Source organism: Podarcis melisellensis, assembly GCF_964234715.1.
Source record: "Podarcis melisellensis genome assembly, chromosome: Z".
Classification (NCBI taxonomy): Eukaryota; Metazoa; Chordata; class Lepidosauria; order Squamata; family Lacertidae; genus Podarcis; species Podarcis melisellensis.
This window is the reverse complement of record NC_138547.1, coordinates 22,201,849-22,227,351: the sequence shown is the minus strand read 5'-3', so window position 1 is coordinate 22,227,351 and position 25,503 is coordinate 22,201,849. Positions and strand designations below refer to the sequence as shown.

General features: G+C 42.4%; 1 protein-coding gene across 1 annotated transcript; it reads right to left on the bottom strand.

Annotated features, from left to right (window-relative positions):
* Window positions 1-3,843: 3,843 nt before the first annotated feature.
* Window positions 3,844-22,646, bottom strand: RLIM (ring finger protein, LIM domain interacting). The gene is made up of 4 exons (XM_081897838.1): window positions 22,358-22,646; window positions 11,907-12,098; window positions 8,141-8,224; window positions 3,844-6,109 (listed from the first exon to the last, which is right to left on the bottom strand). Exons 2-4 carry the CDS (start codon window positions 12,073-12,075, stop codon window positions 4,560-4,562), a joined length of 1,803 nt encoding a protein of 600 aa, XP_081753964.1. The 5' UTR covers window positions 12,076-12,098; window positions 22,358-22,646; the 3' UTR covers window positions 3,844-4,559.
* Window positions 22,647-25,503: the final 2,857 nt, after the last annotated feature.

Here is a 25,503-nt window from a genome sequence, read left to right as displayed (position 1 = left end):
GTACCACTGTATAGTCAAGTAAGATGACAATGAGAACTGGGGTGGTGGTGGGGTGGTTGAAGGAAACAAGAAAACAAAATAATCAGAGTGGTGGCACATGGACCTCAGTCAGGCCAAACTTGTACTGTCAAACAGTCTCCTGACAAGACTAATTGAGATCAGTTCGGGTAAACAAGATATTAACTGATTCAGTCTTACAGATATTCTGTGCCAATCAAATGTAGGAATTTGTGGACAGTGTGAATGAGTTTACTTTGGGCAACAAAGCATCAGGCATAGTGAGAAAGGGTGTGCCTGCTCATAAATATAAAAGAAGGGCAAGTTCTTTGTATCTGGCAGATTTATTCCACCATGAACCATTGCCAGGTGGTATTGCTAAAATCAGCTGTGAAACTGCAGAATGCAGCTTGGTTACCAGAATTATTCCAAAATTTTACAAGTGTGAAAGAAGGTAGCAAATGTCCAGAGCAGCAAAGGGCAGAGTACAGCCAAGCCACACTCATTTACCAGGACCAGAACTAGAAGACCTGGAGGTGTTATTGGTGGAGGTCACACAGGAGAAATACTGTTGCTGCCACCATAAGGAAAGGGCTACAAGCAGAATGCCAGCAGAATGCAAAGGTGACAGAACCAGAAGAACTGTGAAATCCTTCTCTCTGTAGAGGTTACCCAACCTAATGACAAGAATCTGCTTCAGTGTATTGTGCAAATTGGAAAGACACCAATCCAGGCAAAACTAGGTGATGTGACATATGTTCTTAAGAGGTGCTGTGGGCTTCTTGAGGAACTGGTAACACTGATCAGTGTGAACACCATGGAGCATTATGTGGCACATTGTCAGAGACATGATGACATGTGGGAGGAATATGATGACCTAAGGAACAATAAGTCATTATGCAGCAAATACAAATAATTTGGCACCTGTTGATTTACAGTGCATAGAAACATACAAGTTTGGTAGAGGCTGCTGCAAAAACAACTGCAGAATTATGGCACAGGTTTAGAGTAGATCAGACAGTGTTGGATTTTAAGTGGTGTAAACTAGGAATTCCAGTTTGATATATCAATTACTTCATTTTGAGGGCACTGAAAAATGACTGAAATATTCAGCACAGGTTTGGAATGACTCAGACAAAATTGAATTAATTGCTTTAATTGCATTATGTATCATGCAATTTTGGTGGCGCTGCAAAAATCTGGCATAGGATTGGAGGGGGATTACAAATTTGGGGGGTTCATAGTCAACACAGCTCCATGCCACCAAAAGATTGCGGAAGTTCCTTCAGTTTTTGAAGCAGGGGTGGGAGAAATATAGGGAGCTAAAATTAGTATACACAAACACCTCAGACAACCCCTGGCCATTTTAACAGTAAAGTAAGACAGCTGTAAAAGACACCTGGACAAATGCCAGCCATCCCCTCCCCTCTGGGGGCAGTCACTCCACCAGACAGCCTCAGGAAGGAAAATAAGCTGAGCTCCTTACATTATCTTTGCTGGGGGCTCAGCTCTATTAGGCACCTCCTCTCCCTCAGCTGTGCCAGCTGGACATTATAGGAAGTGTTTAGCAATTGGTACCTGAGTTTTTATTTTACTCTTCCCTTGGCAGTAAGCCTACAGGTAGGGTCGGTCTCATTTTGACCATATGTTAGCTGCTCCTGGAGTCCTTTTGGCTGAATGCTCTAAATAAATAAGCAAGGAAGCAGAGGCAATAGCTACATCGCTGCTGTTGCTGTGGTAAACTGTCCTTGAAGGTGGAGACCTTCGTTCAAGGGCAGTTTACCATAGCAACAGCAGCAACAAGTGAAGGTTGTTCCATTCATGTTTTGTTTTAGGGAACAGGAGCTATACAGGTGTTTAGTATTAATCTAAGAACCAGAGATAAGTCCATCCATCCTTCCTTCCATCCCTCCCCACACAATGTCTTGCAACATGCCAAGTTCCTAAAAGCAACTTCAGCATTCAAGTTAGTCCACAGGTTGTGCAAAAGCTGTTTTATACTAGGCTTTGCTGCACATACACTTGTGTTAACCATTTGGGACCTAAAAGGAAAAGAAACCAGCTTGTTTAAAGCTTTCCTGCCTTTCTCCATAAGGAACCTGGCAATTTGCTATTTAGAAACCTGATTTCACTGTACAAGTTACAGGTAGGTAGCCGTGTTGGTCTGCCATAGTCGAAACAAAATTAAAAAATTCCTTCCAGTAGCACCTTAGAGACCAACTAAGTTTGTTCTTGGTATGAGCTTTCGTGTGCATGCGGGTGGCGCTGTGGGTTAAACCAGAGCCTAGGACTTGCCGATCAGAAGGTCGGCGGTTCGAATCCCCATGACGGGGTGAGCTCCCGTTGCTTGGTCTCTGCTCCTGCCAACCTAGCAGTTCAAAAACACATCAAAGTGCAAGTAGATAAATAGGTACCGCTCCGGTGGGAAGGTAAACAGTGTTTCTGTGCACTGGTTCGCCAAAAGCGGCTTAGTCATGTACACCAACTCCCTCGGCCAATAAAGCGAGATGAGCGCCGCAACCCCCAGAGTCGGTCACAACTGGACTTAATGGTCAGGGGTTCCTTTACCTTTTTAAAGCAAAGGTCAAGAGCACATCTGCAACAAAGCTTTTAATGTGGGCTTCACTGCATTTCTGAATGAAAATACAAACAAGTTTTCCTCCATTAATCACTTTTAATGTTTGAAAAAAATGAATGCATGTCCCAACAAGATTAGAAGAGTACCTCTATCTGCATTTTTTATTTGAAAGCTGCTCTAAGTTGAAAGGTATGAATAGTCTGTGGTAGAGGAACAACCTTGCACATAAAATTTTGTACTTATATATAATCTACTTCAGGCAGCAAAGGAGAGGGAGAAGAGGTGCTATGAAATCCTTCTCTAGCTGAAAATGTTTTATTAAAGCAGCAAGACTGTTTGTTTTTGCCTGTATAAAGCCAACTGAAAACTTACCTTTTATATATCCAAGATTATGCAAATATCAAGAGTCCGTAAGCAAAAGCAACATACAGTGCTGTTTTGCTCAGTAAAACTTGACTCTTAGTATGTATGGGACAGGGACAGGGAATTGCTTGATTTATAAAGGAATTTCTAAATTAACTGCCTTAACAGTTTTATGTATGGATAAATTCACAGGATTCTAAGCTTGATAAAACCACTCACTGTAATTTTAAAAATTGAACAGATACACTGTTAGTTTCTCTTCCACCTCAAAGGAAGGAAGAAGTGGTACCATTCAATTTAACTGTTATTTAGAAAAATACACAAGCCACTACTTGAGGGATTTATGCTGAAAGCTGTAGGTTCCCAAAGAACAGGCAGAGCAATAAAAGTACTTTGCCCGCAGAAAACACATTGTATACATATGCCTGTAATACACGATCTGGGGGAGAGGCAAACTTATTACAAAGCTGCCAGTAATGTAAAACATTTGGTTCTCCAGTTGTTGCTTGGACCACAATTCCCATCCTCCCCAACTACGGGCCATGAAGATTGGGAATGATGAGAACTAGGCATCCAACAACCTATGGAGGCTTAAAGGTTAGCCACCCCGATGTAATCAATTACTGTTTTGCAGGGTTGGGGCATCAAAGAGATTTTATTTTTAGGAAGAGGTCCCTGTAGCACCAATTTTTTCAATTTGCGTCTTTTCAGTGGTACCCCTACACCTAAGCAGTGAACTATGAACAGCCCATTTCTATCTGTTGGGCTGTTTGGGGTGTCATGCTGTGACTTTAATACTGATGGGGGCAGCTCTTTGCTATCTTGCTCACTCTGCAGGGGAGAGTCACACCAATGCATTATTTCTAACCATAATGGTTTTCATTCCAAAGGCATTAGTACAGCAGTGCAATTAAAACTTTATTGATCTATACAAAAAGCTTTACATTTTTAAAAACAAAAGTGTGTTCATTTATAACAGGCATAAGCAATTAACATATTTCCACAGCAAGATAAATATCCCCATTAAAACTACCAGCTCATTCTATGGCATACCATAGTGTTGGGCTAAAAACAGCTGTACAGTGGGAGAGGGCTAATATTAGTGTTATTTACATTGCCATGTTCAATACCCTATACAAGGAGGGAACTAAATCATATTCAGGGGTGCAATTTTATTGTTCAGTTTTTGTTTTAATCCACAGTGAAACATGAGCTGTATGTGTAGCTGAATGATTCCAGTCATATTCTTCACAGGGAAGAGCAGAATGTTGGGATCTTCAGCATTCACCACTCACTGGGATGGGAGAGGGAAGATGTGAACCTTTTGTGCTGGAATAAACTGAGAACACAGCAGGCAAGTGTCTTTGGGCAAATGTAGTGGTGTGGTGTTTTTTTTTGTTTTTTTTGCTCACTTGTTTTAACTGATGACACAAACCCAGTATCATTTTCAGGACCTTAATCAAGAAGGTTCCCACTAGTGAGGGTTGTTTAAAAAAAATAAATCATTTCGGGAGGATTGTTTTACATTTATACCTACCACACAAAAAGTGGCCACAGAAAGGTGGCTTCTTTGCCCACTGCTAGCTCATCTTGTGCACTCAGCTCAAAGTTCACACCTTGCTTAGACAACACTCTCTCGGTTAGCAGAAGCCAAGACTGCTCGGCGGCAAATTGGGCAGGTAGAGTTTTCCGACAGCCAGCGATCTATGCAGTGCACATGGTACTCATGAGAGCATGGGAGCTTCCTCAGTTTGTTCCCCTCTGTGTATTCTGTAATACAGACACTACAGGTTTTCAGAGCATCACTTTCACCAAAATTTCTCATGGCTAGGTTGTCAATTTGCTCCTTGGTGAGGCCTCTGGGTTGGTCATCGTCTTCTTCATTAAGCAGAAAAAACTGAGCCAGGCTCAGGAATGGGAGTGAGCCACTTTCTTCAAAAGTAACAGAACCCCTGGCATTCCGTCCTTCTCGCCTAGCACTAGCTGTGGATGCCCCTTCATTACTGCCTTCATATGCCTCTCCTGGTGCAGAAGGATCAGGACCTTCATGACTTGAACCACTACTATTTCCACTGACACCTCCACCCTGCGGTTCTGCCATTTCTACATTTGGGGTTGGTGCTGGGCCACCAGGCTCTGCATCGCTATCACTGTACATGAAGTAACTGAGCTCACCAAAGCCAGTCATTATCTGCCTTAACATGGTTTGAATGGCAACAGACGTCGTCTCGCTCAGGCCTGTATTCAAAATTCTCCGGATAGGAATCCTAATGGTACTGACGTAAGTTCTCACTCCTGCCCTTTCTGAGCGTGAAAATGTGCGTCTAAAACCTCCACGCTCACTTTCATATGTCACAGTATTGTTTGGGGTCTGGGATCTTGATCGGGTTCGGTTGGCTATACTGTCTCTCTGCCTGTATTCTCCTGGACGGACTCGTCTCACTTGTAAGTCAAGGACAATAGTTGGAGGCCTCTGTCCAGGGGCTGCAGACTCTGCACTGCCATTTGTTTCTGGAGGAGCTGTTGCTTGAGGAGAGGGTCTTGCTTCAGGAGTTGAAAATAGCACTGTATTTTCACTGGGCATCTCAGATGTAGTTGTATGCTGCCTTATTACCATATGCTGTCTTGTTCTAGAGCTCCCTTCAGCTTCACTTACTGGGGGAAGATCAGGTGTCTGAGAAGATATATTATGATGCACCCGACGTGCAGATTCATTCATTGGATTAAGGGGTGACCTACTTCTATCAGTCCTAGCTCGTGTCCTCCGCTGTTCTGGACTTCGGCTTCTTGATCTCCTCAGGCCTCTGTGAGGAGCAACTGCTTCATTTATCACTTCAGGGGGACTAATTTCTGGTCCAGGCTGCCCTACAACAGGAGGAGTCTCAAATCTTGGAGTCTCAGCATCACTTTGGTTATTTTCCACTTCTTCTCTGCTGGGCGGTTCCACAGATGGCTCACCCTCAGTTTCAGGATTTGGGTTACCATTATTACGATTGACGTTTATTTCTAAACTGAATCTGAAATCCCCACTGTTTGGGTTAGTCCGGCTCACTGCCCTCCAAGACTGGTTTCCTCTTTGCCCACTTCGTGTTGTATTCCCAGTCTGTCGAACTGAGTTAAGCCAATCTATTATGGAATCGCCATTAGATACATCTTCTGCGGACTCTGCACCTGCAAGACAAGAGCAACTGCCAGAGTTAGGAAACTGGAGAAACTCTGGGCTAAACACTTTCCCAACATTGCTATGAGTTAGGGTTTTGAAAACAAGTCTGAGCCACGATACTTTCACATGCATGCATTTATTGTAGGAACCATAATGGTAATTATAAATGCACTCTAAGAGACCCTGTAAGCTCATTGTGTCTCACTAAGTTGATAAGAACAGCAAAGCTGCAATAAAAATCATTAAGACAGGTTAACTCAATCCAGGGTGCATGCGATTCAAATGTCTATTCAGCAACAGAAACCTTGTCAGGCAGTAGTTAGGGTATCAGTTTTGTAAGGGCTAAGCAATATGAAAAGGTATTGTGGTACTTGAAAGCAGTGGTGGTTAATTTCTTTTGGGCTGAAGGCCACACTGGCCCATTAGTCAACTCTCAGGAGCAGCATGCCAAAATGGACATGGAGAAAGTGTATGGAAGTCACAAGACATTTAGCGCGCAGACTCAATAGGAGGGAACATGCAGGAGTGGTTGGATTTTTTAAAAAAGACAATTAATTCCCCACCCTCACTCTGCCTCATTCTGGGTCCAAAAGGACCTGGGCACTGGCAATCACTCATCAATTGGATGCACCTAAAATGGTCACCACCTGTACTTTTAACTATGGCAGAGGCAGCAGATCCAATCTGTGCACCACCTCTTAAGAAGAAACACCTGCAGCAGGGTCCTATGCACACTTACTTAAAAGCTTTCCCAATAAGGCCTGGTTTCAGTGCAATACCAGGTAGGTTATCATCCATGCATAAGCTAAGAATCTTATTTAAACCAGGCCTGCAGCCACTGTATGTCCAATGCTAAGCATGCCAGTGCAGAAGCTAGCTCAGAAAATATATTAGACATGTTCATTGCCTGGAAAAATCATGTTTGAATCATTACTTCTTTCAACAAGACTTAGCTCCTAGTCAGCATGCTTTGTTCTTTCATTCCATTTATGATTAATTGCTTCTTATAAAACATCTCAGGGATTTAATAATAATGTCATCAACAATAAAATGTTGAGGCTTACAGGCTACTTCCCAGGTATGAAGTCGCATGAGAGGAGAAAGAACAAGTAGCCTCAGTCTGACAGAAGGTAAAGGTCAATAAAATGCTGTTTACAGGGATGTGAACAAACAAACAGATCTATTTTTTAAAAAAACATGCCACAATACAGTAGCCAATGGTGGGACTAAGTGCAATCCCAGGAGTACAATGACAGAATTTGTTTTGTTTGACATGTTGCACATCCCTGGCTTCAGAATTTCTATTCCTCCAATTTCTAACACAATGTAAGATGTTTTACCTCAGCTGATGCTGTCAGGTGGCTTGTTTTCTTGAAATCAAGAATGCACAGTGCTTTGCAAGTGCAAATGATCACTGCACCACTTGCAAACTGCAGGGTTGGGATGACCAGCTGATTGGTGATTTTTGCAAAACCCAAATCCAGTGTCAGGTGGGCGTGGCCTGGCCAGAACTGTCTTACTGGCCAAATGAGAAAGCGGTCTGATGGACCCACAGGCTAGAGCAGAGGTTTTCAACCTTTTTGGGTCCATGGCTCCCTTGACCAACTACATTATTTCTGCGGAACCCCTGTGGGGCTCAGGAGTTCAGTTATGTCACCCCTTGCCTGCAGAGCCAGCAGCCCCTCCCTTGCGGAGTGTTCCCTCATCCTCCTCTCCTTGGGAGTCCTTTGGGCAGCTGCAGCTGCAGCTGCTGCCCCTGACCTCTGAGCTGCCTCATTTGCCCCAAAGAGAAGTGCCTCCTCACGCTGCTCCACAGGGGCCTGGGAAGCACCAGAGGCACCATTCACCTGGGCAGCTTGAAGCTGCTGCAACAAACATCTGTGCAAGCCTTTGGGAGGCAGAGATGTGATAGGGCATCAGAGGAAGGGAGGGAAGAAAAGAGGGACAGAGGCCAGCGTTGCTTCAGCACCCCTGACTATCATTCAAGGCAACCCAGGGCTAGGGGTTTCTTTTTGCTGCTCTCAATGAATATAACATACCTCTATTGTCTTCCATGTTCTGCTGGGGTGGGCCTTCCTTAATTTGCTGCAGCCTTCTCAGCAACTCTTCTTCAGTAATTTCACCTGCGGAAATAGTTTTCAAGAGGTGTTCCAGATAAACCATGATTTTTATTTAAAATTCTGATGAATCTGATAAGCACAGGTAACAACTTTCCAAATTATCATTATCCTGGGAGGCTCCCAAGCGAAAGATTAGAGAAAAGAAAAGTGGGGGTGGTGGAGGGGCGGAATGGCACAGACCAAGAAACATTAAGCTATCAGAGATGCCACTTGTTTAAAGAGGTATAAGAAGTCAGGTCACATGGAGGCAGTTCTCCAAGATAGGCCTTCTGTTGAAAGAGTATATTTTCTTTGGCACAAAGGTCAGGTATATTTTCTCCTGGGCATGGTTGGCCAACTGGTGCCAAAGGAGGATAGGACATTTTTTATGTACGCTACCACAGCAGCAAGAATTCTTCTGGCAAAGTATTGGAAGATGCAAGAACTACCTACTCTGGAAGAATGGCAGACAAAGGTGACAGACTTCATGGGACTAGCAGAAATGACCAGCAGAATCCGAGACCAGGGGAAAGAGACAGTGGAAGAGGACTGGAAGAAGTTTAAATTATATCTTAAAAACTGTTGTAAAATCGAGGAGTGTTGAGATGTCAAGGGGTAAGAAGTAGAGAAATACAGCTGTAATTATTAAGTTTAAAGAAATTTAATGAAAGGGAAACAGTAGATAAACTGATTAAAGGGTTGCTAAAGAACTTTGGAATAAGGATGCAGCGAAAGGGAGGTACGGGGAAGTCGATATATGTTTAATGTTGGGTATGTTTTTGTTTTGTAATGTGTATGTCTTTTATTATGTGTTTGGAAGATTAATAAAAAAATTTATAAAAAAAATTAAAAAAAACAAAACAAAGGTCAGGTATATTTAAAGAGAGACCTGTGACTTCCAGGGCTGTGCATCTCACTGGATCCAGATTATTTAGGATCTGGGAAGTGCCCACTAGGCAGGTATGTAGCCTGTATGGTATTTGCTTGACAGTTCAATTCCTAAACTACTGCTAAACAGTTTGTGTGAGGATTGTGCAAGGATTGAAAGATGAGAGGTAGCACATACCACTACAGATCAATTTTCACATCCAAGGATTCCTTATTTGAAAGCACTCTGCTCACATGAGTTAATAGTATAGGAATCAGGTATGCCTGCAAAGCCATGAGGAAAGACTTGCTGAGACTTTGGCTTTAAGGACATGGCTGTGCTCAACTAAGAACATGATGAAAATGCTTGTTCCATCACTCCCTCTTAGGAAAGCAAGCACCCCATGTGTAGACAGGCTGGATGCTAAGGGAGAGAGATGTCTGCGAAACTGACCCTCACCCACCCTTGCCAGGTAGCTCAGCTGGTTCTGATATATTTCAGCACCAGGTGAAGACCATCATTTACAACTGATGGGTTTTATCTGGCTTTTAAAATGCTCTTCTGACCATTGCCTTCTGTTGTATGTATCTCAATTCTGTTGTATTATTTTAACTACAGTATATCAAAATTTTGTACAACTACTTTGTGAGGTTGTATACCTGAAGAACAGTAAATAAAACATGAATTGAGAGATGTCTGTTTTGTCTCAGAAAAAAAGCAGTGCATCCATAAGCAAAAGAGAAGTGTAAAGAGAAATATCCAACTCAATAAAAGTCAGGCATAGTAGTAATAACAAAAGCAAGCATTCTATCCTACACTGAATAGCTACCTTCAGATGTAACATTAAACTATGGTTTGGTGCTACGTCAAAGAGCTACAAGAAGGCTGAACAAAGCATGAGACTTGTGGGCTCCCCTTCCCACACCACCTGAAGGAGGGCTTCTGCAGAGACTAGTTTCACTTTGCGAAGAATTTTGGCTTGTTGGATCATACAAACAGGGAATTCCAGCTTACAACAAATTCTAGTAAGTTTCGAAACATAACAGCTTCAAAACAAGAGTTATGAAGGTGTCTTGTTACACTGGATTGGTTCTTTACAGGACATATGGCAATATTCTTATAAAGTGAAAAAAATCTCCACAGACGTTCTACTCCCATCAATACAGGAGGAGGGAAGGCAGCTCACCTGTGCGGTGCTAACCACACTTTAGAATTACAAGCCAATATGGATGGTATGTAGTAAGATGGCAAGGAGGAAAAGAAAACTATTGGCTCAGATACTGCTAGGTCTGACATAATATAAATCTTAGCATGCCAGAGATTGTTGAAGTGAGACACCACAGCTAAATATATATATATTTTTAAAAAGAGACAACAGTAGAAGAAGCATTACAGACTGAACCCAAAATGAAGTTCCAAGACTGAGAAGGAAGCATGATGAATCAAAGACAGGCAATAGTCCATAACAAATAACAGAAAGAGAAAAGGGAAAGAAAAAATTAGAACTTGACAGCAGGGTCTGCACTAAGGGAAAGCAAGAACCAGCAACATAAACTGGGTTTGGGGGGGGGGGACTGGAAAAAAAGAGAATGAAGGAGTTTACAAAACACCTCCAAAGGGAACAACATAACAAGAAAAGGGAAATGATATTCAATTTAAGTTCAGCCACCAATCACAATTAGTCCCAAGACTCACAAAGGTGTGCAAAAAGAAGTAGTGAGGAATGACCTGCAATGCTCTGAAATACCTGTTTGAAAGTATATTGTCTGAACAGACAATTAAATAAATGGAAGCAGGAGGGAATGTTGTATAATACAGGCCATAATAGGGGCGATAGGAATCAGCAAAGTTGTTTTTATAACCAAGTGGTGAGAACAGGCAATCATAAGAGGGGGGAGACATTTATTCTAATGAATATACCACAAGTAAAACAATAGAAAGGGTGACCAAGTTCAAAAAATACAAATGCTGAGGGCAAAAAAATGTTTCTAAGACAGGACTGGGGGGCGGGGGGACACTAGAACTGTTTTTGCCAAATGCTAAATAGCCACAACAAACCTGAGTGGTGACGTGGATTTGTAAGAAACATAAACAGCCGGAAAAATGTCTATAGTGAAAGAATGGACATGCGTTGCACTTGTGTACACAAGCTAACAGTCCAAATCAGCACTGATTTTTAAAAGGTCAGCTTATGGAAAAGAAAAAAGCTAAACAATGCATGCTCATCAAGAGAAGAGAAAAGAAAAGAAAAGTAGAAGGTAGCTGGTAAGGGTCAGGAACTGATGGATCAAAACATTTTTGGTTGACCATCAGTCTGTCAAAAAAAATTGAAGCACCCCAAGCCCACATGGGAGACATGGGCAGTTGAAGGCAGTGAGTTTTGCCATAGAAAACTGTCTGGAGAGGACTGCAGTTGTAACAGGTGGTCAGAAGTAGCATCTCTGCTCTGCCACTAACTAGGTTTGCTTCTCATCTGCAGCAGGGCTGGGGGAGTGGGGAGAGGAGCTGCCTTCAATCCTTTAGTAAAGTGAAGCTGATACCTGCACAGTAGTGCTTTTTCGCTTCATTGTGCATTGCTTCTTTGAATGATATCATGGTCAAATGCCACCAAGACAGCTGACCAGCAGGGCTAGCACTAGTTCCTGGAGAACACAATATGCCTTACATGTTGAAAGCAAGAGCCCTTCAGAATACCATGTGTAATCAATTTTGACATAAGCAATTATTTTCAACCCTTGTTTCTGAGTTAAGAGCTAGTAAATTTTGATCACATCTCAGTGGCAGAATTTCCACACCTGAAAAGGATTTTAATTGCATCCAGCACATGAAGTAACATACCAGGGGTGCCTAGCAAATTGTTATCCCTCATTAGCCTGTAGTCTTCTTCACTCAGATTATTCACGAAGTGATAGAAAGCTTCTTCCCGATCCAGGCGGTCCAGCTGACTCCGACGCTGTGCTTCAGACTGAGCGACACTTCCTTTATTATTAGAATCTGAGCTTTCCATGTTGATCAAAGTAGGGAAAATGTCTACAAAAAAGGAAGCAGTCAATTTGTTTGGAGAACCATATAATCCTGCCCCTATATACCAGAAGAGTTAAGTTTTAATCTTTGGGTGCAACATAATTTTACAGAAACATTAAAAAATAAGAGACTAAAATAATGGTTAAATAATGGTTCTGTTTCTTAAGTATTTCAGGCTCTTTTTAAAAAACCCAATCCTAATTATCTAGCCCAGGTCTAGATACCAAATGGGCTCATACCAAGTGGGCTGTAAGCACACTTCGTGACACAGAAACCTGCAGGCCACACACTGTCTTGCTGTGGGGGGAAGCCAAAAATTGACACACACACCCCAATCTCCACTAGTGAGGGTTTGGGAAAGAGGCAGGAGGACTCTAAGCCCTCAGGCCTCCTTTCCAAAGCCCAGCACTTCACTTACCAGCTTTGGGAAGGCAGTGTAAAAGGGGGGGGGTGTCTAATGTTGCCGAAGGCTGCCAAAAAAGATCCCAAGGGAAACATTCAGACCATTTTATTCTCCAAGAATTTTAACATGTGGCTACCAATTTTATTGCTCTTTTCTCTTCCTATTTATACAATTTTAGCCTACATTTTGCTGCTGGCTATAATAAATTTTAATTATTTTTTTTTTTAAATGGTGTACATTCTTACTTTTTGTTACCTGCTTTGGCATCATAAATAAAAGAGAATACCATGCAGAACAGTGAAAAAATATGCAAAGGAAGATCTGCATGATTTGTAAATATACAAACATATTTAGTTTTTAGTTTTAACTGCAGTAATCTATTCCATTAATCAGGGGCCATAAGCGGAGGGCTTTCCATTGTCTACTATGACCAGAGGACCATGCTGCCAACCAGAAATCACTTGATATTCTACACAGCATTGTCATCCAAGCCTAAGTGAATAACTTTTGAGAGAAGTACCAGAAAACCATCACAATTCTCCACCAGCTAGGTCACTTAGCTCCCATCAATTTATATATTCAAAAACACCCACAACCACAAAATTAGCACCTCATAACTAAAAAGATGTTTGAGGGCTTATATGTGGTTTCTGCAAACAGACTGCTTAGTGGAAAGAGTGTTTTAATATATCCTGCAACCAAATATCCAATCACTTCTTCAAACTACAGCTGCTAGCAGTCTGCTAAATGTGAAACATGCACACACTGAGGGAAAAAATCAGGTTCTAAATAAAAGACACAGAATAATACAAAATAAAATAAGGGCCAAAGTAGACAATTGTTAGCTCCAAATCTGTGCCCTGAAGTGCAGGATGTACGTTTGTTTTTTTCTCCATAAATTGGAGAAGGGGTCTAAAGGGGATCATGAGCATAACATGGGGCTGGGGCTTTAATCCTCTGCCCCCTGCTATTGTCCCCACCACCAGAAATTTGATGCAAATGGGAAGTCGTAGTCCCCCACCCCACCCCCGCTAATGCAAAATGCTCTAGCATGGCCCACCAATCCAAATTGGAGACATAGTTGGGGCAAAGGATTAAAAGCACCCCTAACTGCCCAAAACAAAACAAAAACAAAACCCCAAACTTCAGGGCATTACCATCACTACTAGATCAGGTGACGATAAATAAAAGTTCTTAGAAACATGCCATGTAATTTTTCATATGAGATATTTACATCAAAATTATTGCCTCAGCTATGGCCCATCCACCACCTATGACCCTTTCGGGAAAGGAATAACATGGCCACTGTAATCCAGACTGGATTACTGCAATGCTCTGCTGCAGGGGATGCCCTTGAAGACAGCTTGGAAACTTCCACTGGTCCAAACAAACTGCAGAAGCTAGATTACTGGCTAGATTACTTTAGATCTCAACACTGCCTCAACAGCCGTATTGGTTGCCAGATCGTTTTTTGGACCCAATTCAAGGTGTTCATGTTAGTATTTAAAGCCCCAAACAACTCTGGCCCCAAACAGCCCTACACACTTTTTCATGTGTTAAGATTGGTAAGATCTTGGTAGTTCTGCCCTCAGAAGCTTGTATGTCTGTGGCCCAGGAGAGGTCATCATTCTCTGTGTCAAGCCCTTGTTTGTGAAACTCCCCCTATACAGGCTGGAAATCTGGGCCCTGCGAGCCCTACATATGCATCACATCCAGCAGTTATGGTATGTTTTATGCACACTGTAGAACACTCATGATGGATCAGAATGGATGACACTATGTCACAGCTGAAGAAACTGCTCGAGTCTACTTTTGTGTATATATTTGCTGCTTTCAATAAGGGTCATGAAGACCTTGGCATCGGTTGGAGTGGCTGTAAAAGGAGCCATGGTGCCAACAAAAAAAGTTAAGGTATAACGTGTTTCGGCAAACCAGCACTAGATATGTGTCAAAGTTCCCTGAATGAGGAATAGCTGATACAGCAGCGGCCCTAGTTGCCCATTTTTCTGCTTCCCGGATAGATGGTGGTAATTCATTGTCTACATCTTATGTGGGTCTGCCCACAGGAACAATAAAATTAATGGAAAAACTCAATGGGAAGGTCCAGCCCCCTGGTTCCATTGCTAATTGATATAAAAGGATATAAAATCACTTTGACTGATTGCTTTGTCAATTATACTTAATTCATATGCAAAACATATCCAATTGCCTTATGCTTTAAATATAATATTTTATCTAATTTTATCCAATTCTATTTTCTAAGTAACATGTGTTTTGTTTCATTTAATTTTTTTAAGCTTTGTATATCAATGAATGGATTAATTTAAAGTTACTCTCCGTAGTCTGTGAGGTTTTTTTTTAAATTACTTTGTATGTGTTCCTTCCTGTTCTACTTTATAATGTATTTTAGATTGTTGTAACCTGCCCTTACACCTTAGGGTGAAGGGTGAGTATTAAAATAAAATAAAATAATAAAATAAAATAACAGCAGCAGCAATATATTCTTCCCCTAAAGAGTTCATAGTAATGTACATAGTTCCCTCACAACAACCCTGTGAGGTTGATCAGAGGGAGTGTATTTGACTGGCTAAGTGGCTCCTAAAGAGAATAATGGTTGAGTAAAGATTTGAATCTAATCTTCCCTGGTTTTAGTCCAGATGTGACAAGTCTCTATCTGAAACATCGTATCAGTTGTAAAAATCAATAAGGTATGGGTCTTCTATTTCAGGCAATCAGAAGTGCCACCAAACTCCTTAAGTAAAACCGAAGTGCAATATGTGTGCAGTATCTATTTTTCAACATTGTGCTATATCATCAGCTGAACATCGTGTTATACAGATATATCACAATGTCTGAAATAAGAATGGAGTTATGTAGAGGCATTGGCTGGCTTCATAGCTTTTCTCACATTGTGATTTTTGTATAGCGCGCACACACACACAAAACAGGGGGTGCATGGCCTGTTATCTGCAGATCCTGGATTTCTGTACCAAGCCAGAAGTAAATACAAAAATGACAAGAAAACAAATGCCTATGAAAGTCATTGGTGGCATAGCAGTGACTGAAAACCATTTTCCTGTTTGTCACCTGGACAACATTCTTATCCCACATAATGAGGGAAGTTGCTCTTTCCAAGCCTGTGGTTTAGAATGAGTAAGTAAGAGATTAAAGGTATCTGAGGAGTGAACTTCTTCATAGAGCCCAAATCTCCTTTCCTACACATACTCACATGGAAGAGTGAGGCACAACTGCCCTACAAACTAATTTATTACAGAATATCTAACATGCAATACTGAGAAGCAGTAAGAGTGCAGTACATATTTTTCCCTTGGAAGGTGGTGGACTCTCTTTATTGGAAGTTTATAGGCAGAGGTTGGATGGCCATCTTTCATGGATGCTGTAGTTGAGATTCCTGCATTGCAGGGGTGGGACTAGATGACCCTTGGAGTCCCTTCCAACGTTACAGTTCTATGATTCTATTATCATGGTCACAAGAGCTTGAGCCAAAGCTCAAAGTCCACTTGCTTCCAGGGATGCAGTGAAAATCTGAATCATGACACTATAGCTACCAGTCAATACACCTATCAACTTGCTTTTCACCCCAAGGCTCTTCTGGAAGCACACAGAAGCCTAGAAGAACTCTTGCCTACAACAGTGATGAGCAAAGAGCTGTGGATTGTAGCCAACTATGCCCATCTGTGAGAGCAATCAGGCTGGGGTGTGTGTGTACACAAGGGAAAGAGCTTTTTCAACAATGGCTCCACATTTATGGATCCTGATCCAGGTATAAGACAAGCTCTTCATTATCAAGCCTATATGTGGGTCTGTGGCTTTTTCTTGATTTTATTTAGGCAGCTGAAATATATGGTGCTACTTTACTGACACTGTATTTAATTTTAAAGTTTGACAGGCAAGGTTTCTGTTTTAATGTATTCACAGGCTATTCACCATATTCATATTTATTTTACTGTTACAGTGGTACCTCGGGTTACATACGCTTCAGGTTACATACGTTTCAGGTTACAGACTCGCTAACCCAGAAATATTACCTCGGGTTAAGAACTTTGCTTCAGGATGAGAACAGAAATTGTGCAGTGGTGGCACAGCGGCCCCATTAGCTAAAATGGTGATTCAGGTTAAGAATGGACCTCCGGAATGAATTAAGTACTTAACCCAAGGTACCACTGTACTCATTTTTACACTTTTGTGTTTTAATTACCATTTTTATATACATGTGTGGCCCATGTAACCTGTGTCTGATGCATCTTGTTGGGAAGTTTTTGTTTTTTTAAGTTGGGTTATAACCCTATGGAAATGAAGAGTCCACCAAAGCTTGTGCTATAATAAGCGTCTTAGTTTTTAAGGTGCCATGGGCTTTTATTTTACCTACCAATGGAACCAACACTAATGGAACAGCATTGCTGGCCAGCAAGAACTTTGGAAGTGTTCCCAGAGGAGCAGGGAACACTTCCACTTAATTGGATTCTTGACACTATCCAAGTTCCTGTCACTATCCTCCCTATCTCCCACAATTTATTATCAAATGGTGGAGCTCAGAAGAAAAAAATATATCAAAGCTGTTTACAACACATTAAAACATCAAATAAAACAATCCAGAATAAAACAAATTCAAGCTTCAATGAAAATATTTCAGATCCTTCTCTAGGTGACATTTTGCTTTCCCTGTATTGATTTACCTACTTAATTCATATCACTGTCCCATAGCAGAAGTGCTCTGGGAAGCCAGTGTGGTGTAGTGTTAGAATGCTGGACTAGGACCTGGGAGACCATGGTTCAAATGTCCACTCAGTCATGAAGCTCACTGGGTGACCTTAGGCCAGGCACAGCCTTTTAACCTGCCTCACAGGGTGATTGCAGAGATTAACTGAGGAGGGGGTGAACCATGTATTCCACCTTGGAAATAAAGGTGGGTTATAAATGCAATAAGTAAGTTCTTCTGCTTACCTGCTTAAGAAAGCTGGAGAGGCTAGCCAGATGGAGATGTCAGCTGCCATCCTGGCATCCAGAGATCTCCACATGGTCACAATTGGGCCCACACCAGTAGCAAAATGCACCTAGTACCCGGCTAATTTCTAACACTGTCTCGGGATCATGGGTTCGAGCTCCACATTGGGTTAAAGATTCCTGCACTGCAGGGGATTAGCCTAAATGATCCTCATGGCCCCTTCCAATGCTACAATTCTCTGATATTGCCATATTTATAAAGCATTTTATACTATTCAATACGTTGACCATCATGAATTCTAAAAATTATCTGATATCATAGACCTAATTATGTCTACATAAATTGTCAAATTCAACTTCTTTGAATTTGAGAAGCAATTTAAAATGCAATACTTTTTTTCAGCAAGAAGGGAAAATCAAGTGACACTCGACACACGATTCCTGGAAATACAGGTTGCAGTGTCCAGAACAAGCAGTACCAACTTCCACTTTATAATACCTAACTGCAAGGTCAAAACAGGATCTTTAAGCACAATATTTAAGTCTCTACAAATCACAAGGCCTTCTCTCCAACATAATTATTTAAAAATTCATTTCCTACTTTTCACCATGGTGGACTCAAAATGTCGTAGAACAATTAAAAATACAAAATTTTAAACAAATTAACAAACAGCAACAGTGTGATAACACGAAGTGCAGAAATAGTTTTGCCATTTATTCTGCTTATATTAAACCAATCAGAGTACAGGATTCTATTAAAGACAGCATTCTCAAAGACTGGCTGAAAAATTCCACTACTATAAATGTTTCAGGAAAGCAGAGGTCTTACAATTCTCACTAGTCCCAAAGGTCTCTGAAGACTAGGTTCAAGTGACAGTGACACTGACCTGTTGTTTCCCCCTTACCACCCATTTTACTCCCACAATGCTCAAGTACCCTCTGGAAAGGAACAGTGGCAACCATGCCCATCCTAAATGTGGGCCCCCACATGAATGCCAATGAATACTCAGACACTATATCAGAATCAATGCCCAAAGAGCAACATTCCATAAGTAAGATCATGCTAGACCAGGGGTCTGCAACCTTTACGACAAAAAGAGCCACTTGGACCTGTTTCCAGCCGAAAGTCATGCAACCCCTCACCCCAGAATTTACAGGAACTACTCAAAGCCTGGAAGAACAACAAAAAGTGCATATAAAACACTAGAACTACACTGCATTTTTAGTAGAAACCGTAGGAGCAGAAACAAGCTGGACAGGGAAAAGACAGCAAGTAGTAACTGCGAGAAGAACTGACAGTTGTACACTTCAGTTGCCTAAAGCAGTTTTAACTCACTCCAGAGCCTCCTTCAGGCACCTCCCCACTTGTACATGTAGGGCCACTTCAAGAGGATCAAGCCATTGTGCTTTTAGGCAACTTAATTAGTATTACAATCTCACTGCCTCACTATAACAAATCTACCATTTAGGATTGTTTTTGATCCACTTAGTCTAGTAAAGGTATCCAGTCAAAATTTGCAAGGCCATGTGTAGTTCACTTAAAAAATAATAATACATAAATTGTGAATGCAGAGGCATCAGTTTCAGTTAAGTATTCCAATATGGGTTCCTAGAAAGGAACAACCCACTTCTGTCAGCCTCCTCCTTTATATAAGCATACTAGTAAATTTGCCACCAAGGTTAAGTTTTTGAGACTTGCAGTTTTTAGATTAAATATTAAGCAGGAAACGTTTTAGAAAGACCCTATCAGTAAAAAAAACCCCATGCATGTCATTTTCTGACCACACATTACACAAAATAAGAGGACAATTCTTCTCTAACTTGGACAGTCAAATCACACAAATATATCCCAGATTTTTTACACCTGCTCCAAATTAAACACTGGAATTCTTTTCATTAATTTTTTTCTGAGCTTGGCAGGAAGTGAGACACAGCACAGTGGTACCTCTGGATACGAACGCTTCTAGTTGCACATGCGTCGGGTTACAAGCTGTGCTAACCCAGAAGTAGTTGCTCCCGGACGTGAACTTTGCTCCGAGATGCGAGCGGAAATCGCGCTTCAGAGGCGCGTGTGCAGCAGGAGATACGCTTTCGCTAATGGCTCCTCATGTTAAGAACAGTTTCAGGATAAGAACAGACCTCCGGAATGAATTAAGTTTGTAACCAGAGGTACAATGACACCTCTAGAGAGAAATAAAGCTTAACAGTTATTAGTCAGTAAACAACTGGTTACTCCCCTATCATGACAAACAAATATGCATAGACACCTTTACAGTATTCTCTTTCATTCCCATTTGTTTTTACCCATACCTGAAAACCTGGACAACTTCTGCCAGTCAGGGTAGATAATACTGAACTAGATGTACCAATGGTCTGATTCAGTATGAGGCAGTTTCCTATGTCCCTGACTTTTTAAGATACTGGAAAGTCTCCTCCCCTCCAACAATTTTACCCACTGTCTGCCTGCCCCTTGTCCTTGAAGGTTCCTCCCACAACAGCTACCTGCAATGTCAATTCTCTCCCTCTTTAAATCCCACCATTCCTGTGAAGGCTTTTAGCTCAAGCCTTTATTCCACATCCCGAAATGGAATAAATGTTATGTTAAGGAGCAAATGTGTGCAAATACAGGTGTTATTCTTGCCTTCCCTGGTTGTCTGTTCCCCCAGTTTAGATTGCAGGATGTTTTGGGCAGGGTCTAAGATCCAACTTTTTTGCCTTCATTTACTTGTGTAAGGTATAATGCACAATGATGCCATCATATAACAGCTTTCTAAAAACTTGGATTGGACTTTAATATTGTCGATTAAAGACTGAAGTATTTTATTTTAAAGGTTAAAGAAAAAGGTAAAGGACACCTGAATGCTTAAGTCCAGTCAAAGGCAACTATGGGGTTGTGGCGCTCATCTCACTTTCAGGCCAAGGGAGCCAAGTGTTTGTCCACAGACAGCTTTCCGAGTTATGTGGCCAGCGTGACTAAACCACTTCTGGGGCAACGGAACACTGTGACGGAAACCATAGCGCATGGAAACACTGTTTACCTGCCTACCACAGTGGTACCTATTTATGTACTCGCACTGGCGTGCTTTCGAACTGCTAGGTTGGCAGGAGCTGGGACAGAGCAACGGGAGCTCACCCCGTCACAGAGATTCGAACCACCAACCTTCTGGTCGGCAAGCCCAAGACGCTCAGTGGTTTAGACCACAGCGCCACCCATATCCCTTGTTTACTTTAATATTGCTCTGATCATCAGTTGAAGCCAGTTGCACTTTCTTCTCCATGCCAACATTTGGAGAACAGCTTCTTTACATTACCTGTACCACGAACATAACTAGCACAGTAGATAAGGCAAATAAAGAAGGCACCTCAGGTTAACAATATAACTCTCATGAACCCACTCTGCACATCATGAAGTAATCTAACCCCTAGTTTTAACTTAGTTCCAGTTAGTATCAGGTAAAGATTGTCCGAAGTTCATCCATATAATTATAAGTGAAAATCCAAATATTCTGATACAATGACTTGAATTTTCTGATAAACAAAGCTCAAATTAAAAGTCAAAGGAATTTGTTTTAATTGTTCCTATTTTAAAAGCTGCGTGGTTTCTGTTGATCCACCCCAGCCCCCCCCCCACAATATCACCTGCCAAAGGCAGTAAAAGGTACTCCATAATTTAGGTTATAGTATAAAATCTCAGAAAGTGAAAACAAATGTAGTGTTTTGCCCTTCCTGACAGAATCACACAATAAGCATGTTGATATTTACCCCCGAGAGAGATTATTGAGAAATTAGGACATCTCTAGCACAGAACAAGGAGGACCAGATTTCTGGGAGTAAGAACATCAATGAAGCACTAATTCTGGGTGGGATTTCCCCATCAGGACTATGAGGTTCAGTGAACAGCAATGACAAGAGGAGGTATAATGATATAGTAACTAACCTCAGTGATACCCTACTTGAAACTGTCTAAATATTTAAGTTGGGCTACCAGCCTAAGAACTCACTTTCTTTCCCAGCAGCAAAAAAAAATCAACGGGTCTTTCACTGTATTCCCCCTTCCCTAAAAAGGAAGATCAGGCAACTGATTATGCCTTTTGTACATGGGGGAGTGTAGCATGTCTAGGTAGGGCTGACAAGGGACTCCTGCCTGGCAGAGACCCCTAGGAGCGGCTGCCAGTCAGCGCAGACAATACAGTTCAGTAAACAACCAGTTACTCCCCCATCAAGGCAAGCACATTATGAAATATATCTTCCTCATTTCTAACCAAGGCACCTTCATAGCCATGCTTCTGTCATTCACATTTATTTTTACCCATACCTAAAATCCCGAAGAGCTGCTGCCAGCCAGTGCTGCCAGCAATGCGCTACATGGACCGAAGACCGGATCACTAGCTCAAGTCACTACAGCATGAGACTCTTAATCCGGAGGTCGTGGGTTTGAGCCCCACGTTGGCTGAAAGATTCCTGCATTGCAGGGGACTGGGCTAGATGGCCCTCATGGCCCACTTCGAACTCTATAATTCTAGGAGTGGGTATACGACAACGTTCCTATGTTCCTAAAGGTAAACCTCCACCCTGGGCGAGCCAGCAAGGCCCACCGGTGACAGCGGACCTCAGCCAGGGCGATATATTGGGCAGGCCCCTGAAAGAAATCGAGCAGCTCACGCCGGTGGGTTAATAGGCGGCGGCTGAAAGGGCCGGTAGGGGCCCCTGTCCCCCTCTTCACAGCCTACCCGCGACCCAGCCCCAACGAGACGGCTCCGGCTGCCGTGTTCCCCGCCCGCTCCGGCGAGAAGCGGTGCGGCTGTGGAAAGACCACCGCCGTCGAGCCAGGCTTGGCCGGCTCTCCGCGGCCAGACCGGTGAGCCCGCCCGGGCGCCCGCTCGGCTCGGTCACTCACCGCCTCCCTCCTCTTCCAGCTCGTCCGCCGCCCTTCCGGGGTCTCCGTCCGGCGATCAGCCCCGCAGCGGCCTGAAGCTCAGGTCCGTCACGTCCCGCTCCCCTTCTTCTTCTTTCTCCTCCTCCTCGTCGTCGCTAAAGCCCCGGCAGCGTCTGGCGCCCGACCCCCGACCCCTCCTCCTTCTTCTTCTCCCTTCCCTCTCCCGTCGCTCACTCAAGCGGCCATCTTACTCTCCATTGTTACTAAGGAACTTGGGGGCCGGAAACGGTGCGCTTCGGCGGGGGAGGGAGGGGGAGGAGTAGACTCCGTTGGCTTTCGACGGCGCGCGCAACAGAGGAAGTGACGCATTTCCCCCGCCCTTCACCTCAGCACACCTCAGATCCTCTCCAGCGAGCGCATGCGCCTCTTCAGCGTGATGTGTAAAAGGCCGAAGGGACGGAGCATAGAGTCGGGAAAACTAGAAGGGAGGGAGCGGACTTCTACTCGCTGGTCTTTGGGGCGTCCATTTTTAACAGGAGCCAAACCAATTAAAGAGGAATGGGGGGGGGAGAGATTCCGTAATTATTATTTTCTTCTTCATTTTTAAGGAATTGAGAGAGTTGGGGAATTTTTGAGAGAGGGAGTAAGCAAATCAGGTCATAGCATACTTTTGAGAATGGCTGTGTTTCTGTATAGAGTGGCTCCAGAATGTAGCCCGCGGCAGTGTCAGGTTAAATTCCCTTCCCGAAGGAGATAATCAACCGGTGCTTGGGCTGTACCATGTCAGAATATAGGTGGCCCCTCACATGTTGGAATGCTCCTCCAGTTAAAAGAATAATAACCCTAGTATTCCCCCCCCCCCACTCCACGTAGAAAAGTAGTATGGCGAGCGGGAAAGGTTGCATGCCATGCTGATGTCTCAATATACAGTACAGGGCTTTGGGTTGCTTTAAAAAGGGAAGCATGCAGAATTCTTCCAAGCTCGCTGTGCGGCTTCCTAATCAATGCACGTGGGTCTCGCTATCCAAATGCTTGTTATACAAAAATCCATTTATCCAAACACTATGAATTAGTACCCGAACCCATGCTACACACACTGCAGATTCAGATATCCCAACAACCAGATCTGTTTGTAGTACTGTGGATAAGCAGCTTTCAATAAGCCTGCCTTTTTGTGTTTTGCTGGTCCACGGCAGCCGTTTTTCCAGAGGGGGGAGGCAAGGGAAGATACAAGACAAATAAGGAGCATTTTTTCCCTTTCTTGTTTGCTTTTTGCAGGGTATTAGAGCAATTTCCAGTGTTTTCTCAGGCTAAAGATTCTGTGGTCAGGAACGCGTTAGAAATTTCCCCAAAGGAGTCAATGGAAATCTTGTTAGGCGAACGGTCGCCTAACAAAATGATTTCTTGAGAACGCACTGTGTCTGAACACAGTACCTGTAATGTACAAGTAGCACACAGGGTACATCTGTGTTGTGAGGGTATAATACCACAATGCACAATGCCATGGGGGTAGAAATCCTCTGTACTAAATCTCTATAGTTCTGGGTGCCACATTTTAAGTCGAAACAATAAAAGATTGAAAGAGCTGGATACGTTTAACCTGCAGAAGAGAAAATCAGTGGGAGGCATATTTATTTCTCTATCTCAAGCATAGCAAGTGTGATGTGTTGTGAGCTAGGGATTGTGACCCAAATCTCATCAGCCCCAGCTAGACATGGCCAATGGTCAGGTATAATGGGAAACTGCAGAGCTGGAAAGGGTTCAGAAAAGGGAAAAAGGGAAAAGGCGGATCTACACGGATCCTCGTGAATTCATATAGACCCCAGAAAAGGACAGCCAAAATGATCAAGGGGTTGGAGCGACTCTCTTGTGAGGAAAGGTTGCACTTCTTGGGGCATTTAAGTTTAGGAAAAAGATGAGTAAGAGGCACTGCTGGGAGTTTATAGAATTATTCCTGGCATAGAGAAAATAGATAGAGAAAAGTTTTCCTGTCTCTCATAACATAAGAACTTGGGGATATCCCATGAAGCTGAACGTTAGAAGATTCAGGAAAAATAGAGTACTTCTTTATGCAGCACATAGTTAAAGGGCTCGTCCACACTTCTGCTTGTCCCTTGCATAGAAAGTACAGGTCTGAGCAGTTTTCTGCTTGCCCCATGCTTTCTAATTTTTTAATTGAATTTTTTTCATCATACAATGCAATAAAATAACGACAAAGAAACAAAGAAAGATCAAAGAAAGTACAAAGCCCTCTTAAACAGCAGGGGTTGGACCCTCCCAACTCTCACTTGGGAGCTTTCTTATCTTCTCCCAGCCTCCCAATCTGGGAGATCTTCCCTCCTTTTATTCACACAGGTTCCTTCACCAACCAACCATCACTTTAATGAGTGTACAGTTCCCTCAATGGCCCAGAGTAGAGAGGACACAAAACGAAATGAAAACAAAGCAGGGGAAAAAGAGAGGAGATAAAAATAATGAAAGGAGAAAATAAAAAAGGGAAAAGAGAAATAAAAAACAGGTTCCCATTTTCCATCTGTCAGTTACATACAAAACAATTATTCAAAATATCCACTCTTAGCATGACATCCAGCTGTTCTGCTAAGCAATATTTTCCCAATCTTAAGATCTAAATGTCTGAAATTCATTCATTTTCCATTCCATACAAAAGTCTAAAAGGAGTTATTTAGTTGTCTTTGTTCAGACAAGAGTCTCTCCACTGTGTTCATATGTTAAAATTGTTGTGTATTGAGTCAAAGGATTTTATATCTGTATTATTATTGTCTGTATTTGCATTAGGGTAAAGTAACTGCCTTTTGGTTCCAGAGGGTACAGCTACTATTGGTTCATTTAAGCTGCTGTATTTGGATCCTCTGTCTTATTGGTTCCCTCCAAAAGGCAGGACTGTGATTGCCTGATATTGTTCCCTCCGAAATGTATCCTTTCTAGCTAGTTCCCTGTCCCTATAAATGTAGCTTTCCCCTCCTCAGGTCTCAGTCTTGTTGCTTAAATAAAGAAGTGTTACTAGAGAACTGTCTCCAGCATATTATGTCAAGAGAGCTGAAATCACAAACCCCACGTCACAACAAAAATAACATTCCATAGTTATTCACTTATTGATATTCATTAATTCACACCCAGTTCCATATCTTCTGATCCCATTTCCTGTT

Bases quoted from the DNA above. Each gene is read 5' to 3' on its own strand.
- RLIM (XM_081897838.1), bottom strand. From the start codon at position 12,075: ATGGAAAGCTCAGATTCTAATAATAAAGGAAGTGTCGCTCAGTCTGAA. The intron at 8,225-11,906 runs GTATGTTACTTC...CTATTTCCGCAG, and splicing joins CAATTTGCTAGGCACCCCTG to GTGAAATTACTGAAGAAGAG. The intron at 6,110-8,140 runs GTATGTTATATT...CTTGTCTTGCAG, and splicing joins GAACATGGAAGACAATAGAG to GTGCAGAGTCCGCAGAAGAT.